Source organism: Pieris brassicae, chromosome 12 (assembly GCF_905147105.1).
Source record: "Pieris brassicae chromosome 12, ilPieBrab1.1, whole genome shotgun sequence".
Classification (NCBI taxonomy): Eukaryota; Metazoa; Arthropoda; class Insecta; order Lepidoptera; family Pieridae; genus Pieris; species Pieris brassicae.
Window position 1 is genome coordinate 10,017,501 of NC_059676.1, and position 19,046 is coordinate 10,036,546.

General features: G+C 34.4%; 1 protein-coding gene across 1 annotated transcript in view; it reads left to right on the forward strand.

Annotated features, from left to right (window-relative positions):
- The window catches only part of LOC123717171 (neurofibromin), a 66,997-nt gene that overhangs the window by 2,308 nt on the left and 45,643 nt on the right, over nucleotides 1-19,046 (forward strand). The window contains exons 6-25 of the mRNA XM_045673039.1: nucleotides 159-258; nucleotides 1,049-1,149; nucleotides 2,394-2,543; nucleotides 3,180-3,279; nucleotides 3,558-3,700; nucleotides 4,625-4,818; nucleotides 5,691-5,799; nucleotides 8,706-8,849; nucleotides 9,508-9,701; nucleotides 10,454-10,637; nucleotides 11,095-11,281; nucleotides 11,625-11,666; nucleotides 11,767-11,866; nucleotides 12,203-12,329; nucleotides 13,136-13,235; nucleotides 13,564-13,627; nucleotides 16,574-16,745; nucleotides 17,875-18,026; nucleotides 18,335-18,443; nucleotides 18,518-18,624. Coding sequence (XP_045528995.1) covers nucleotides 159-258; nucleotides 1,049-1,149; nucleotides 2,394-2,543; nucleotides 3,180-3,279; nucleotides 3,558-3,700; nucleotides 4,625-4,818; nucleotides 5,691-5,799; nucleotides 8,706-8,849; nucleotides 9,508-9,701; nucleotides 10,454-10,637; nucleotides 11,095-11,281; nucleotides 11,625-11,666; nucleotides 11,767-11,866; nucleotides 12,203-12,329; nucleotides 13,136-13,235; nucleotides 13,564-13,627; nucleotides 16,574-16,745; nucleotides 17,875-18,026; nucleotides 18,335-18,443; nucleotides 18,518-18,624 — 2,579 coding nt within the window. The remainder of the gene's footprint in view (nucleotides 1-158; nucleotides 259-1,048; nucleotides 1,150-2,393; nucleotides 2,544-3,179; nucleotides 3,280-3,557; nucleotides 3,701-4,624; nucleotides 4,819-5,690; nucleotides 5,800-8,705; nucleotides 8,850-9,507; nucleotides 9,702-10,453; nucleotides 10,638-11,094; nucleotides 11,282-11,624; nucleotides 11,667-11,766; nucleotides 11,867-12,202; nucleotides 12,330-13,135; nucleotides 13,236-13,563; nucleotides 13,628-16,573; nucleotides 16,746-17,874; nucleotides 18,027-18,334; nucleotides 18,444-18,517; nucleotides 18,625-19,046) is intronic.

Below are 19,046 nucleotides of genomic sequence, written 5' to 3' on the forward strand. Positions count from 1 at the left end.
AAGCGGGCATAACTCTTTGACAAAAGACTTATGATTGATTTAAAGACTTTTTCTGCAATAAATTTGACAATATTGAAGAAACGTCGAATGCTTTTTGTGAACCAGGACTCAGTTATCACTCGACCAGTGATTTTCATTTTCTTTTAAAAATGTTTTAGGAACTTGCAACTAGCTCAGATGAAAACCCCGACTATATAGATATCGAACTGATACAACACATTAATATTGATATATTAAGGCTTATACGGCTTTTTACAGGTAATCATAAAAATAAATACATAAATGTGTGCGTGTACAGTAATAAGTTAAAATGAAATAATTGTATTATTTGTATTCATGTCTATGATAGCCTTTTGTTAAACTTCATCTAATTTAATGTTATTTAACAAATTTCTGTAAAGTTGCATATAGTAGATCATTTTTCGAAAAATAAGGTCATAAAGAAGTTTCACTTACGTGTGTACACTAGTACACGCACACATGTTTTTTTACTTTATTTTAGTGTTTATGGCTAGACTAGATACACACGCTACACTTATAGGTCTGTGCCTCAAATTTCTGTATCTGTTTCATGGTCATTTGTCAATCTAATAAGTGATCAGCTTTCTGCGCACACGCCGTCAACTTTTTGGGTCTTAAGCCTGTTTCCTCGCGATGCTTACCTTCACCGTTTGTGTGTTGTTAAATTCGCACTCAAAAAGAAATTGTCTTCTCATATTTATGATTATGATATCAATGTATACAAAATAATGTGAAACTCTGTTTATCGAGTAAGCATGGAGCTTTTTGCTCTTCTCCTCATTCAACTAGCTTTAATAAGGGTCAACCAGTTTTTTTTAAATTTAACTTGTAATTTTTATCTTCAAAAGAGCCTTTTTAATAGTTAGCAATTACTTACTTTGTCTTAATGACTTCAGTCGCACGCTGAACCCCTAGTGGGTTACAAACTCTGCTATATATATGTATATGTAAATTTACGATCGTTAGTTAAATATATTCTTCTGTTCGTATATGCATTTGTGGTAGCTATAGAATACTTATTTTTTAGAATGTATCCAAAAGTTCAAATTATTAAGAAAATACACGCCGACAGTGTTGGTTATGTCGCTCGAGAAAGCAGTCTGGAACTGGATGGATACATATCCTCAAGTAAGTTTTTGTTTAATGTTAATTATTTGCAGTAAAATTATTAATTAAATTAAATTCGTAGTTCGTTCGTTCGTAATAAAATAAATTGTGTACATAGGATAATTACCCCGTTCTGGCTTCACACAGACAACCTAATATAGCCTCTGACACTTCAATATTGTGGCTTTCTATTAGTAGAATCGGTTTAGTAGATCCAGAGATTACCCCCTACAACCTCACAAACGTTACTTTGTTATATTAGTGTGGATAAATATTAATTCAAGTTGATTGGGAGCTGTTCACTTGTACAGATACCGGCAAACTTCTTGAGCATTAAACAAGGGAGTGGGGGAAAGTTTGCGCATCGTACACAGCGCGGGACACGAACGTCAACTGATTTACCAATCACGCGATCGACACGTCACTCTAACCCCCTCCCGCAGGCAACGACATTTGTTTAAAATGTTTGCCGGTATCTATACCCTGAGTAAATTTTTTCTAGGTTAGATCTTTGATTAATACTTTGAAATATATTATAAATAAAGAAAACAAAGTTGTTGAATCTCTAGCTATTCTCGGCGAAATATTCCTGTCAGGTACCGGTGGCAATTAAGGCCCATCTCAAAAATTGTTTGCTTTAAATCTGAGCATAATGTGTATAGGATGTCAAAAACACATTGTTTACAGCAACATGTATAATAAATGGTATAAAACAATTAAGAAAAGCATAGTTTTTAATAAGAAAATACACTTTTTTTTAAACCCTTCTCAGGGGCTTTATTATACTACGGTAATACATATAAAAATTTGCTTTATTTTTACAGTAAATCTTCCTAAATTTACCTAAAATAAGTTAAAATGAAAGTAAATTGCTGTTTTTTACTTATATAATCATTTTCTTTTATTTATTAAGCGTGGGCCTCATTGCCCTCTTAATATAATTTTAAGACTTAAAATCAGACTTTAATTAAAGATAACTCAGTTCTTTAGTATGACAATCCTATTCTTAGAATCAAAGTATAGACTCTCAAAACAAAAAACAATATATTCTGTGAGCAAAATAAAAATAAAAACGATTAACAAGCAAACTATTCATACTGAGACGATGGATACATCATTAAAAAATATCTTTATTTTACTCAAACCAGAGTTGTAACTCTGTCGTAGTCTCTTCGGACGATGTAAAATGTATAGAAAAATTCTTCATGTTTCGTGATAATTATTCTTAATATATAATAGTAGAATTCATGATTAATAATTTGCAGGAATTCCTTCACGTACAATCACGGCCTAACGAAGAATTAAGTAGATGTTGTGATACACTATTCGATATATTACAAGATAGTTATTCGGAGAATAAAAAGACCCGTGCTGCGATGTGGCCTCTCCAGATTATGCTGCTGATTTTGAACCCTGTAAGTTGTGGTATAAGGTTGATTTTTGTGTAATAACGATTCTACAGTAATTAAATAATAATGATAGACTTTCATTCAGATACTTTTACATTTAAACACGTTTCTATTTTAATCTTCTCATTATGTATCTGTGTGCACTTTTTTGGCAAAAGGCCTCCTCCAAATCCCGCCATTCATGTCTGCACTGTGCCGCTCAGTCGAGTACCAATGAGTACATATTTTTATCTGTAATATTTTATTAAATATTATCTTTTTCAATTGTTTTATTCAATGTGTTTAGTTTTTTTAAATACTCGTTTCTGATAAGAGTACAGTAAATGCCCCTCATATAACGCATTTTCATATTACGCGATTTCAATACGTATACGGGTAAACCACCATATCACTCGGGGATTTCCCCCTAAGACGAGAACCAATCTACCGTGTTATAGGAAGGATGACCGTATATTTCGTATGAAATACCAGGTTGACATTGGTTTATCTGGGCTGGACGCATTTTTGTAGGTACACCACCTTATAGTGCACCTTACAGTTTATCACCGATCCAGTAAATTTGGTTAAAATACCATGGACACTTAACTAAAGACAAGGCAGATTAAGGTTATACAGTATTTTAAACGTAAGTTTTTGTTATAGAAAGTTTTGGAGGAAATAGTTAATGCCGATAGTGGTGCCCCATGCAGTCCACGGCACTCTAAGAAGAAACACTTCATTGATGCCGTCAAGCGGGGATTGAGTAAGTTTTTCTACATATCAATAATTCAATACTAAACGATCTTTGTATTGTCTTTTGTTAACATAGCTTTTACACGTTGAAAGAAAACACTTTTTTTTACCGGATTGAAGCTATTATAAAAAAATTATATTATTTGACATTGACCTTTAAATTGTCTTCGTGTATCGCTTTTTTAATACAAGTTTTAAGTTTTTGAGACCATTCATTCGTAAATTAGCATTTACAACAATTTTGATAAATGTTTTAACAGATTAAGTAAAATGTTACGTAATTTCTAGGTCCACAGAACAACTCGAAACAGATGACGGAAGCAGCCGTTCTCACTTGTGTAAAACTTTGCAAGGCTTCCACCTACATTAATATATCCGATTCTGGGAATGTGACTTTTGTGCTTGTCAAATCTGTCATTAATGACCTGAAGGTATATTTATGTCTATATATTAGTAGGTGCTTGTGTCGCTCATCCCTGAGGTAGTAGGTTCGATCCCTGGCTTTGCACTAATGCAGTGTGCTTTTTATGTGCGCATTTAATATTCGCTGGAACGGTGAAGAAAAGCGTCGTTAGGAAACCGGCTTGCCTTAGACCCAAAAAATCGACGGCGTGTGTCAGGCACAGAAGGCTGATCACCTACTTGCCTATTAGATTAACAAACGATCATGTAACAGATACAGAAATCTGAGGCCCAGACCTAAAAAGAATGTAGCGCCATTGTTTTTTTTTTAAATACAGTTAAACAGTGTGAGTTACGTCAAAGTTATTTCTGTTTAAAAAAAAGCAAATACAAACCTATGTCACTAGATTAGCGAACAGTTTATTGTGTATAGTTTAATTGTCCTAAGGAGCAGGACTATCAGGAATATCAGCAGTTATTTACGGCAATAATTTATGTTAAAATTTCGTACCTCAAACAGTAATTACATAAAAAAAACATTTATTATGATTAAGGCAAAGGAAAAGTGGCTTTATAGTGTGGGAGAGAATTTAGACCATACATTTTGATAACAATTATAAATAACTTAACTTTTCCTATTATTATGACATTTGCTTGCCTATTACATGGCTGTTGAGTGGTTTTTTATAATAATAATAATTTATTACAAGAATATGGTACAATACTAAGTTCGCATATTCTGTCACACACAATGGCGCGCCAATTTGTCTTTAATGGAGTTTAACATTTTACATTATTAGTCATATTGAAATTGGTCAATTCTTATATTATTTGTATCATATATATGTTATTAAATATATTTCATATATTTAATGTACCACTAAACGAATAAACGTGTTTTTTTTATAGAATGTTTATAAAATGAACATACAAAATTGTCAAATTAATTTCAGACGCTATTGTTCAACCCCTCGAAAGCCTTCTTCCGAAGCAATTACAACGCGAGTTATTCAGATTTAGACCTAATGACGGATTGCTTTGTCTCGCTGTTCCGAATAATGCCGCATACAAATGACGCAATGAAAGTCTGCCTAAATTTGAACAGCAATAGTTTCTACCATTCGGTTATTGTCAACTCGCTATTGAGGTAGGTTCTATATGAATATTTTTCAATTTTCCATTATGTATCCATATTTTTTATTTTCCAGGGAAAGCTGGTGTGGAAGTTATGTGAACTAATTTATTTATGTGCTCACTACATTTATTCACAAAAAATAAAAATCATTTTGCGTCTGTATTAGGACTTATCTTCACTATCACTTAACATCAAGTGTGCCTCTTGCCCGTGTGCCTCTTGCCCGTGTGCCCCCTTTTGTATAAAAAATGTCTCAATATTACTGTCGAACTATAATGACGTAATAGTGTTACCAACATACAGAATTCCTAAACAACGGTTATTTATCCGTGCAGGCAATTTTTGAGTCACTTTACAACATGGGCTTGTGTTGACTTCAGTGTGCGACTTTCATAGTCAATAGTCATAGTTCATGTCGTGAGCTTAATCTTCGGCTATGCACCAATGGACATTCTTTCTATGTGCGCATTTAACAGTCGCTCTAAGGGTGAAAGAAACATTGTGAGGAAACCGGCTTGTCTTTGATCCAAAAAATCGACGGCGTGTGTCAGGCACCGGGGGGTGATACTCGCATATATATAATGAAACACATACAGAAATCTGAATATGAATTCTGGCCCATTTTGCTCTGCTAGCCTGCAACATCGGTACACCATCTGCCCGTAGTTTTACTGGTCCTTCTGTTAATTACGAATAAAATTCTGTCTTTATTTGTCTCTCTTTTCAGATTAGTTTCACACATTTGTTGAATGTTACTATTATTATATATTTTCTATAGAACGGGGAGCAAACGGGCCGGAGGCTCACCTGATGTGTTTTTTTAAAGTTAATTCGTCTGTTTATTACTTTACGATTAATCTGAGTAATTACGAATATTTTTATAGGATAATAAACCAGCCACGCCTACCATGGTGGCCCCAAATAGAGTTGCTGTATCCTCGCGCTGCGGAGATGCGTGCAATGTTCACCGATACCTTAAATAAGGCAACACAGGTATGCATTTTTATTACCAATTTCTGTTCATTGTTGCCTTATCTCAGTCTTCTGTATGAAAATGTGTATATGTAGCGTCAGGCCCCGACATTGTTAAGATAACAAACACAAAGTTTTTTTCCCAATCACTTGATTTATTCCAATTCTAATTTCAGTCTCTTAATTCAATACGATTTTAATAAACAAATTCAATAGGTAAATATTACAAAGGCTACTCGGTAATTACGTAACGTGTGCACCGGTCAATGGTCGATGAACGACTGCCCGAGATGTGCGCGCGCGCTGCTTTATATAGGTTTTGGAGTGGGGATCGAGTGACACATCGTACGATCGTTCGACTAATCGCCCGTTGCACGTTGTTTTACAAAACACTGATAGTGGCGCCATAAGTTTTACAAAACATTGATAGTGGCGCCGTCATATACATAATCTTAAATGGTAAAGAAGTGGGTGTGGTGGAAGCACTAACTGGACACAGTTTTTCTGTCCACCAGGACGTCGAACATATGTTAACTTATATACTAAGGCCAGTGACATATACACTATAACATAACAATTGAAATTGCATTGATGTTCAACAGTTAGCCGATGCAAGATACATGTTTTTGACGAGAACTATCATTCGAATGCATGATGTATTGCTATATTCGAATATTAATTAAATAACGATGTCTGATTAGCATAATTATATTGTATTAGTTAGTGCAGCTGGTTTGTTTATATTCGGGTTAGTAGTAGTGGGAGAACTATCATTCGAATACATGATGTATTGCTATATTCGAATATTAATTAAATAACGATGTCTGATTAGCATAATTATATTATATTAGTTAGTGCAGCTGGTTTGTTTATATTCGGGTTAGTAGTAGTGGGAGAACTATCATTCGAATACATAATGTATTGCTATATTCGAATATTAATTAAATAACGATGTCTGATTAGCATAATTATATTGTATTAGTTAGTGCAGCTGGTTTGTTTATATTCGGGTTAGTAGTAGTGGGAGAACTATCATTCGAATACATGATGTATTGCTATATTCGAATATTAATTAAATAACGATGTCTGATTAGCATAATTATATTATATTAGTTAGTGCAGCTGGTGTGTTTATATTCGGGTTAGTAGTAGTGGGAGAACTATCATTCGAATACATAATGTATTGCTATATTCGAATATTAATTAAATAACGATGTCTGATTAGCATAATTATATTGTATTAGTTAGTGCAGCTGGTTTGTTTATATTCGGGTTAGTAGTAGTGGGAGAACTATCATTCGAATACATGATGTATTGCTATATTCGAATATTAATTAAATAACGATGTCTGATTAGCATAATTATATTGTATTAGTTAGTGCAGCTGGTTTGTTTATATTCGGGTTAGTAGTAGTGGGTAACATGTTTTTGTGATGTTCATTTTTCAAGTTATAAGCCTTGATTTTCGGAGTAGATTTTATTAAGAGGTTTCTTTAATATCAATTGGTATAGATCTTTTTTTTAGCCGCTTTCTGTCCGTTTCATGTGAAATCTGACACGTTATTTAAAAGTCTTGAATGTTAACCTAAGTCATGCCATAAAAAGTATCAAACGTGAATGACTACCACTGACGATACGTGCATTAATCCGAATGGAGTAGTCGACGTCCAAAATCGTCCCATGAATGGTAAAAAAATATTCCATTTGGATGGACGTCAGGCAGCTCTGGATTTCCAAACGGATTGAAATCCATGCGTCCAGGCCAAATGGACGTCATCCGCGGCCGTCCGTCAATGTCAGAAACGTCGTCTATTTTTTTTGAGGTTATTGTTTCAGTTTATGTTTTGATGTCGATGGTGGTGCATGTGCTGTGTATTTGTCAAGCGTTATAATTTTTTTTTATTTTGGCTTTGTCCGCGCGTGACTTTGTGTTGGAAGTATTTATTTATTTATTTATTTACACTTCGTTACACTACAAAATAAAAATAAAAATTAACATAATTAAATCAAAAGGAGGGCAACTGGCGGCCTTATCGCTTACGAGCGATCTCTTCCAGGCAACCACTGTGAGTAAAGAAAAAATAAATGTATTAAATAAGATAGGCAAGTAGTGCAAAATACATGTAATACACAGTTATTAAAACAAAACTAAACAGGAATAAAATATTAAAGATACATTAAAGAGTAAAAAGACACATATATCACGATAATTTAAGATAAGTCTCACGTAATAGAAGAAGTAATAGAAAAATATAAATCATATCCATGTTTATGGCAAGTAAAACATCCTAATTATCACAACAGAGAAAAGAGAAATGCAGCGATGAATGCATTGTTGGATTGGAAAGGATCCAGAAGCCAACCTAGATACGGTTAAAAAAAAGATTACCACTTTAAGAAATTGTTTAAATAGGATTTTTTTTGTCTTTTTAATAAAATACACACAACTGCTGCCACCAGTAAAGTATTGTTATCCATAGTATTATTTATTTCCATGCATCCAAATGGAAGTATTGTGTATGGTACCGTATATCGATAAATTTCCATTTGGAGTGCATCCAAAAGAAAGTCTACTAAATGGACGTTATCGCCTTAAAGGAGATTTCAGTCAAACATAGAGTTAGAACGCACGATCACTAGAGGGGAGAGTGATGTGTCGATCGCGTGATTGGTAAATCAGTTGACGTTTGTGTCCCGCGCTGTGTACGATGCGCAAACTTTCCCCCACTCCCTTGTTTAATGCTCAAGAAGTTTGCCGGTATCTGTACCAATTCCTAAAAGGCCGGCAAAGGAATTGCGAGCTCTCTAGAATTGAGAGTGTCTATGAGCGGTTGCATCACTTTACATCAGATAAGCCTCCAGCCCGCTTGCCCGCTGTTCTATAAAAACAAGTTGCTTGTTGCAATTAGACATTTTATTAATTTTAGGGATGTATAGCACATACGCCATTACGTATGATATCATTGTCATTGAAGCCGAAGGAGAGTAAAATAGAAGAAATACCAATGTACAAAACATTGCTATTGTATCTAGTGAAGCTGATACATGCAGATCCCATGCTGATGCTGAGTGTAAGTGGAAATCTGACCTTTATCACATCATCCATCACACATATAGAATTATTCTAACTTTAGTTTCTAAATAGTGCAGTATTAGCGTAGTGGCTTCAGCGACTTTCATGCCTGAGATTGTATGTTCGAGCCCCGGCTGTGCACCAGTGGACGTTCTATGTGAGCATTCAAAATTCGTTTGAACGCTGAAGGAAAACATCGTGCGGAAACCAACTTGCCTTAGACCCAAAAAGTCGTCATGGTGTATCAGACACAAAATGCTTATAACCTACCTAATCAATATTGAAAATAATCTAACACAAAACTTTTTGTATCCAAGGAACCAGCCAAAAATCGCGTCTTTTTCAAAAATAACAAACTCTCAAAAAAATAAATAAAACATGACTGAAAATTATCAATATAAAATAAATGTAATTATTTCTTGACATATAGAGTCAAAACCTTTTACGACGACATCGTTTATAACAACACCGGTTATAGTGACCAAAATCAAAGGTCCTGGCTGAAGTCTATTGTATTAGGTATTTAAAACAACGTCAGCGTCTGTTATGACTATCGGTTTTTACGACCAAATATGAATAGTCCTCTCGAAATAGAAATTGTTGTATCGTTTTTTCGCTTTTTTAATTATCAAATTTCGTTGGTTTATTTTTTATAGAACCCGGGACGTTCAGGTGTTGAGATACAGTCAGCGACCACTGAGCTTATTAACGGTTTAGTCTCATTAGTGCATCACACAGACATGGGCGAAATATCTCACGAAGCGATGGACGCCTTACTGTCACTACATAAACCAGATATGGTACAGATGTGGAATCCTGAAGCACCCCTGAATACTTTTTGGGATATAAGGTAAGTCTGGTTTTCTTTACAATAAAACCGTTCATATAAGCCTAAATGACTATGCAATATTTTTGTCTACAGTATTTCCGGCTTTAAAAACACGTTTGAAACATTAATGTATACGTTTTTGTTAAAAAAAAATGTATGCACTGTTTAGGGAGCGTTCAAGTATTACGTAACGAATTTGGGGGGGGGGGTTCCTCTTGTAAAACGTTACGATGCGGGGCTGGGATTGAATTACGCGTAATTGATAATATTATTTACGACTTTCCTGTATTGTTTTCGAGTTGGTGTTGTCAAGAATCTCCAAAAATTGCGTGACTTAATATTTGAATGCCTTACATTAATAAAATAACACAGTTTAATAAAATTAATCAAAAAACAACTTTATGTTTAGAGCATCTTAGTTAAAAAGATTTTAAATAAATCTCCATAGTAGCTTATCTTTTTAACAAATTAGACACCACTATACGAAATACTCGCCGATCAAGTTTGTTTATTTATTGTTTATTTGAAGAGGTCAAAAATATTTGTGTGTTTTGATTAGACAGCAGGCCATTTAAAAGGATAATTAAGATGCGCAATGAGCCTAGAAGTTCGTTCGCTCGTATATATATGCTTCTCATGTAAAAAAAATATTGTTTGTAATTAGCAAATATAATTGAGTAAAATGTAAATAACGTTTTTAAAAACAATATACAATTATTAGACCATTCATAAAAAAATATAAGAGAAAATGATTTTTTTATATAATTTTTCAGCTCGCAAGTAGTCTATAGTATTAGTCAAAAGCTCATACAACGTCAAATAAGCAATTACAGAGAAGTATTGCGTTGGCTTCGGGACGTACTTATCTGCAGAAATGAGTTTTTATCTAAGCACAAGGAATACGCCAATGTTGGATCTCAGATTCCGATTTGCAAGCAGGCGCATATTAAGTTGGAGGTAAGATTTGAAGTTTTGGTCCTTCGAGCCGGTAGTAATTGTTTCTTTTAAGCAGCAGATATCAACATTTGTTAGGCTACAAACCAGCGTGTTTTAATGATTCTTTTTATTCATCCATCAATTTGTATTTTTAACCACCTCTAGAGATTTACCATACACGCGCTCTACCTATTAGAGGAAATTGTATCTGTCAATACACAGCATTTTTTACTAAATGTACCAAATTGAAATTTAATTACATTATTATTTATTGATTGATTTAATTGTACTTGAACTTAAAACACTGTTAGCAATTTTAAATGGAAACGAAAACAGACATAAAGCTTTACCGCCTTACAGTATCACAAATATATATTTGGTCCTTCGATACTGACGAAAGCTTTTTTATTTATATGTGTTTTCAAGCAATTGACGACTGAAAAATCGTTGATAGTTATAAAGTTTTATTCCATTGTAGGTGGTATTTCTCATGTGTCTTTGGTCCATCGATACGGAAGCGGTTCTAGTAGCAATGTCCTGTTTCGCCCTGCTTTGCCGTGAAGCGGATATAAGATGTGGCGCAGATGACTTGTCCACGCACTGCCTGCTGCCAAACTACACAGTCTTCCAGGAAATAGCTCAGACCTCAACGGTTTTGACAACATGTGAGTTGAACTAAATTTAATTTAATAAAAACAAAAATTATTTTATACGAAAAACAATACTTTTTTTATTACTCACACGTAGAAAATTGTTAACGATTCAGTGTTAGTTACACGATTTTGATATCCATGAAAAGCGTGGCAATTCTTGAAAGGCTGGTGACGCACTTGCGAGGCTTTTGGTGATTAAGTGAGCCTTGTGTCCGTTTGGCCACTGTTCTATTAAAAAAAAAATACATGTGTGTTTAAAAAATATTTTCAAAAGAAAAATACTTGTAATTTTACTATATTTTTCTATTTTTATAATTATGTATCTATTTTAATTCCAATAATTTTCCTCAAGCAGCCTCTAAGGATGCAGGAACTCGATATCCTAATAATATATATAGTAAGTTAATAAACACAGTATTTTGTCCAATTCATTTAAAAATAATATATATTTTGATTAAAAAAAAGTCTTCAGAATTCACAATTTTACGAATGTTCAGGTACAGCCGCCCTCCAAAAAAGGATTATGGCATTGCTAAGGAAAATCGAACACTGTGTGAACGGGATACAGCCTGTTTGGGAGGAAACGTTTCGATGTTGGTAAGATTACATTTTACTTTGCGCCAAATATTAACACAACAGAGTATTTTATTACTCACGTGGAGCCAGTTGTAAATGATTCAGTGTCATATATACACGATTGCAATATAGTTCATGACCGGCAACGCATTTGCGAGCCTTTTGACAGTATGGCGGAGGTCCCACTTAACAACGTGAGCCACCTGCGTGTTTGTCTCCAAGTCTGTAATGAACAATTTGTTACTAGGATAACATTTTATATTTGTTTTCTAAGAAATTTGTAAGTTGGTGAAGTACTCGAAAAAGTCTTCACAAAGAGAATAAGAATTTATGTATAAATAACCATACATCCGTCAGGGATTCCCTGTGCAAGTTACTCCAGAAATATCCGAAAGGGTTTGGGATGATGGAGGATGGAACCGAACCACTCCATAGAGCCAAGAGGCGTGTTTCACACCATACGAGCGCGGAACATGACTTTGAGGTAATATAGTGTTTGATTAGTTTTTATTTTGTTTTCTTGTCTATGGCGTGTCTCGTGCTTTACGTTGTATTTTTAAATTTACACAAAACTAAAGCCGCATCAGTGTTTATTTGACTATCTTAGGATTTTTATTGTATCAATCAATCTAGTATCTTCGCTAGAATTTCTTGAACAAAATACTTTTAAGTCCACATGTCAAGTTTGTAGTAGCAGCTTTGTTCATTTGTGTGGAACGACATACCTTACCGTATTAGAATTGTATAACACAGTGAAGATGGAAAGTATATCCATCCGGACTCGCGCATTGAGCTTTACCAAGTAGATATGATACGCCACAATATATATCGATTAGATATTATACGCCACAATATGTACCTAGTAGATATCATACGCCACAATATATACCGAGTACATATTATACGCCATAATATATACTAAGTAGATATTATACGCCACAATATATACCGAGTAGATATTATACGCCATTATATATATTAAGTAGATATTATACGCCACAATATATACCGAGTACATATTATACGCCATAATATATACTAAGTAGATATTATACGCCACAATATATACCGAGTAGATATTATACGCCACAAGATATACCAAGTAGATATTATACGCCACAAGATATACCAAGTAGATATTATACGCCATAATATATACCAAGAACATATTATACGCCATAATATATACTAAGTAGATGTTATACGCCATAATATATACCGAGTAGATATTATGGCGTTTACAAGTGCATTCTCGATGCTATAACATTCATACTACGATTTAACTTTTAGATGCAAATACAGGAGTGGGCAAATATAACGTCGTTTTTGTGCGCCTTGGGTGGCGTGTGCTTACAACGAAAACCTACTACTGTATGGGCACTTGGTCATGGTAAACTATACTATACATATCTTGATCTTAAAATTAAACTTTTGCACTGTTGAAATAATTATGACGGAGAGAATTTATATATTATAAATATAACCTTTATTTGAGTATTATAACGTTTACATTTAGTATATGTTATTATTGTATTTAATACATGACCTAGCCAATCTGTCACCACAAGCGCCATTTCCATTTGTATACTGGTTTTTTTTACTTTTTAATTTTCCACCCAATAATAGAACCTTAAGTATATTTCAGTCTTTGACGGCAACTGTACTACTGTACTCGGCGTTTTTGGATTGTATATACAATTGTTAATATTTTTTTTCAGATTCAAGAAAATATCACGTATTAGCAAATAGTACGCAAGAGGTACAATACTGTCCTGTCACTCAGTAAGTGATATTTAGACGTAGACATAGACATAACATTTATTACTAACAAAACACACACACAGAGACACATAAAATAACAATAATCATAAAATAAAAAAGAATAATAATAGAGAGGTAACAATTTTTTTTTAAAGAAAAAGGTTTAATTGTGTAATGCGTGTGTGCTGTGGTTGTATCTGCCCTGGCTCAGCATTATGCTGAGGAGCAGAGTTGTTCCACAGCGTTGGTCATTCTGCCAAAGCCACAGCAGCTATTTTGAGCCTCAGTCGCAAAAAAGAATAAGAATCTAATAATACTAATACTTAGTAGAAACAAATAATAATAATAGTAGTAAAAGTTAGTAGTGTAAGTAATGAAGTCTTGTGTAAATAAAATAACATTAAAAATAAGAATAATTGTTAAGAAGTAGATAAATAAATATTACAAATTAGCAATTGTATGTTTGTTTATTGGTTACTTATTTATTTAAAAATGCTATCCAACGCTCGGATACTTACTACTTAATTTGACACGAATTTATTGGAAAACAACAAACACGAAGAGATAAGAAAAACATCGATCAGGGTTGGAAGAGAACCACCCTTCTTAGTGATAAGACCGCCCGTTGCCGTTCTGATAATATAAGTTAAATTATTGCCAACTTATCAAGTACTGTACGGTTCCTGGGTCAACGGGATGCTTCAAATAATAGAGATTTATTGATTTACTCTATATTTACCACTCGCGTGTTACAATAGACTATGAGCGAAGTAATGACGTGCTAATTGCTATGTACCGAATGAATACAATTTAACAGTCAAAGAGTGCCTACGTCTGGCTCTGCTCTCGGGGTGTAACTCCCATGATTTAGTTAATCGCTATGAAACGAATGTAGAAGAGAGTGCCTGCGTCTGGCTCTGCTCTCGGGGTGTAACTCGCATGATTTAGTTAATCGCTATGAAACGAATGTAGAAGAGAGTGCCTGCGTCTGGCTCTGCTCTCGGGGTGTAACTCGCATGATTTAGTTAATCGCTATGAAACGAATGTAGAAGAGAGTGCCTGCGTCTGGCTCTGCTCACGGGGTGTAACTCCCATGATTTAGGTAATCGCTTTGAAACGAATGTAGAAGAGAGTGCCTGCGTCTGGCTCTGCTCACGGGGTGTAACTCCCATGATTTAGGTAATCGCTTTGAAACGAATGTAGAAGAGAGTGCCTGCGTCTGGCTCTGCTCACGGGGTGTAACTCGCATGATTTAGTTAATCGCTATGAAACGAATGTAGAAGAGAGTGCCTGCGTCTGGCTCTGCTCTCGGGGTGTAACTCGCATGATTTAGTTAATCGCTATGAAACGAATGTAGAAGAGAGTGCCTGCGTCTGGCTCTGCTCACGGGGTGTAATTCCCATGATTTAGGTAATCGCTTTGAAACGAATGTAGAAGAGAGTGCCTGCGTCTGGCTCTGCTCACGGGGTGTAACTCCCATGATTTAGGTAATCGCTTTGAAACGAATGTAGAAGAGAGTGCCTGCGTCTGGCTCTGCTCACGGGGTGTAACTCCCATGATTTAGGTAATCGCTTTGAAACGAATGTAGAAGAGAGTGCCTGCGTCTGGCTATGCTCTCGGGGTGTAACTCCTATGATTTCGGGAAATCGTCACGCTTATAAGTGATCGAAATGTACATCCATGGCACGTACAAACATAGGAATTTGTCAAGCTTGTAAATGAGCAAGAATGTACGAACCTTGGCACGTACATAGGGATCATCACGCTTATAATTCTAAGATAGCCTGAGTGAGCAAAATGTACAGCTTTGGCTCGTACAAGTACTATTCTGTTTTAAAACTTGGACGTATAGACAATATATGTTCATCTATCAATAGTGAAGATATATACATAGTAGTTTGTTTTCCGAACTTAGACGCCCTATTTACATAAATACCATCCGTATTACCTCGACGTCCGTCGTTCCACAACGGGGCGTTAAGAAACGCTTTGGTCGCGTACAACCACTATGTGGAACCAGCCCACTGATGTATACCGAGCCAATTCGACTCAGGGTCCTTCATGATACCGTACCTATTATTTAAAGGCCGGCAACGCACTTGCGAGTCTTCTGGTTATGTGAGTGTCAATTGGCGGCGGTATCGCTTAACATCAGCGTCCTGACCGTTGGCCTCGTTTTACATAATAAAAAAATAATTATTATTATCTTAATATATATAATTCTCCTGTCACGATGTTTGTCCGCGATGGACTCCTAAACTACTTAACCGATTTTAAATTAAATTGCCACACCGTGAGCAGTCTGGTCTAACTTAAGAGATAGGATAGCTTAGATCTTGAATTATAGTCGCAATTTTATTTTATTGCAAATTAATTGTCTATGATTAATTGACAGTCACAATTATCTGTTAACTCCAAAAGATTCTAACAGATGTCGATACTTTTCGACTGGATTGAGTAAGCAATCAATAGATGGCACTGCTATGGTAAATCGACAAACGTGTCATATAAGCTACAATTCAATATCATGATTACCACGTGTCATTAAGGCTAAAGTATAAATTAAATTTATTTTATAGTAAACGAAATACCGTGAAATTCAATTATTTCTTTAATTATTATTTTTTTAATTTTTGGTGTTAGCATTGCCAACCACGTGTTACTTAGACCGGAGTGTAAATCAAATTCAAATTATAGTGACGATAATACAGTGAAATTATTATTTCGTGTCACGGTATTAAGGCTAACTAAAACCACATTAAGGAGAAACGAAGTTCGCGGGGGCAGCTAGTATTATATATAATAAAATAAGAATGGACATCCATGTGGGGTAGTTGGTATATGATGGTTCCGAAGGTCAGGAATCAAACAAATTCAATAACTAACTAAGTAGACAGAATAAAAAATATTTTTATAATCTTTGTCCATTAACTTCGGTCATAGATATTTTATTTAAAACTATTTCAGATTTATTGGCCAACTCCTTCGTCTGTTACTGTGTAATAACGAACGCTTTGCGGCTCACATACAATGCCACGTGAAAGAGCTAGTTGGGAAGGAAATGTCTCCAGCCCTGTATCCCATACTGTTTGATCAAATTAAGGCAATTGTTGATAAGTTTTTCGATCAACAGCAACAGGTGAGTAGTTTTAAAGATTTCTCGTAAATATTTATAATTTAACCATTTTTTTTTCAGATTTTTATTCGCATATTAGTTTCTTTCAGAGCGGACGGGCTTTGTAAAGTAAATGAAAATTTTGACCTTTAAATTTTGGAAGGAGCAAGTCTACCGATATGAATAAATTAAAATTTATTTGATACGAAACGTTAATTATACATTTATCTTAACGATAGTTCACTGTTACGATATCGTCTCTTAATCAAAAGATAACTTACTTTAAGAACATAGTTTATATAAGATATTAAAATTTCCAATTTCTTTAAATAAATAATTTATTTATTATTATTATTAGATCAAATTAACACCAGATTTGGGTTTGGGGTATTCGAAATTGTGTGTAAAATTTAACAGTGCATATATCATAGTATTGTCTTTGGTTAACATAGCTTTTACACATTGAAATAAAACATTTTTTTTAATCCGGATTAAGGCTATTTGTATTATTATAAACTTGTAATTATTTTACTTTACATAATTTTTAATTTAAATTTTCCGACGTTTCGCTCAAAAAAATCTATCATAGATGATATGTATCGTTCTGCAAAAACCCGCCATTTTTTAGTCGATACCAACTCCGGGGAAATAAATACAGATAACAAAACTTTCTCCACAGCTGTGATAAATTTGACATTCAACACCTTCTGTCTTCAGTCACCGTGACTCTTCACTCACGCTGTAAAGCAAGCGAAACATCGGAAAATTTTAAATTTAACATTATGTAACGTAAAATAATTATAAGTTTATAATAATACAAATAGCTTTAATCCGGTAAAAAAATTGTTTTCTTTCAGTGCATATATCATATCAGAAAATCTGTTGACCAATTAGAATCAAGCAACTCGGCTTTATTGCCAGTTAATTTAATTTATAATGACGTAAATAATTCATACATTTCTGTCATATTAACTGGACGGGACTGTAGATATATGATTATAACCCCCAAAGAACCCTTACAATCATCGGTCTTGCATTCACATATAGAAATAGGAAATCGTTTATTTGATAAGGAGGTTCGATACTACGTCTTCAAGGACGAGTCGTACGTAAAAAAAAATATATTAAAAATACATGTACAAATTGGTTTTAGGTGGTTTTAACAGAAATGAATACGCAATTTGTGGAGCATACGATATTTATAATGAAGAGTATTCTCGATAATAATAATAGTAACAAGGGGGTGGGGCAGCCGGAGCATCTCAGTAGTACGTCTATTGAGGGATTAATGCTGGCTATTGTCAGGTAAATGTGAATTTTCTCTTTTTTTATGTAGAACAGAGGGCAAACGGGCAGGAGGCTCATCTGATGTTAAGTGATACCGCCTTAGACACTCACAATGCCAGAAATCTCGCGAGTGCGTTTCCGGCCTTTTAAGAATTGGAACGCTGTTTGCTTGATGGACCTGCCATGCTCAAAAACGCTGTAATATATATTTTATAATAGTAAATGATATATGTTTAATGTGCGTGGAATGGAAGCGTTACCATGGTAACCATTAGCTTTAGTCTACGTTTGTATTATAAAATACTGATTAATATTATCCTTTGCAGGTACGTCCGGCACTTGGACATGACAGTCCTCTCGGTGCATATAAAGACGAAGCTGTGCCAAGTTGTCGAAGCCATGATGAGGAGGCGAGATGACTTATCATTCAGACAGGTTAGTTACGTACATATTGCTTATGTCAGAAAATTCAAATTCTTTAATTATATAAATAATATCGTTGTTTGTAGGAAATGAAATTTCGTAACAAAATGGTGGAGTATGTAACTGATTGGGTTTTGGGTACGAGCCATCAGATTGCACCGCCTTTGAGGGCTGATGCTTCGTCTATTACAAGGTACAGTTCTGAGCTAATAAAAAAAAAAACACGCGTCAGAAGTTATACTTCTTTGGCGTAACAAGATAAAATCTTTCTAAAAAAATTATATTTTCTCTTATTCTACGTTACAGAAAAAGAAACTAACAATAGAAAAAAAGGTATTTCATACATTGAAAGTTTTCCTATAACGAATTATCTAGCTAAATAAAGTTTATTTAAATATCACAAAGAAATTATTTCTAGACTCTGATTTTTAATTCCGTAGAATCCTGACAGCTATCATTTTTTGACAGGTCAGAGATTGCAAACCTTTTTGTCCGGGCACATTTTTCAATTTCAATACGAGTGAACGTCTTAGTCTATGGAAACAGTTTATTTGTTCATGTATTCATGTATTTATTTGCATTCCATAACGTTACAAAAGATGTTTATGAGGCTTA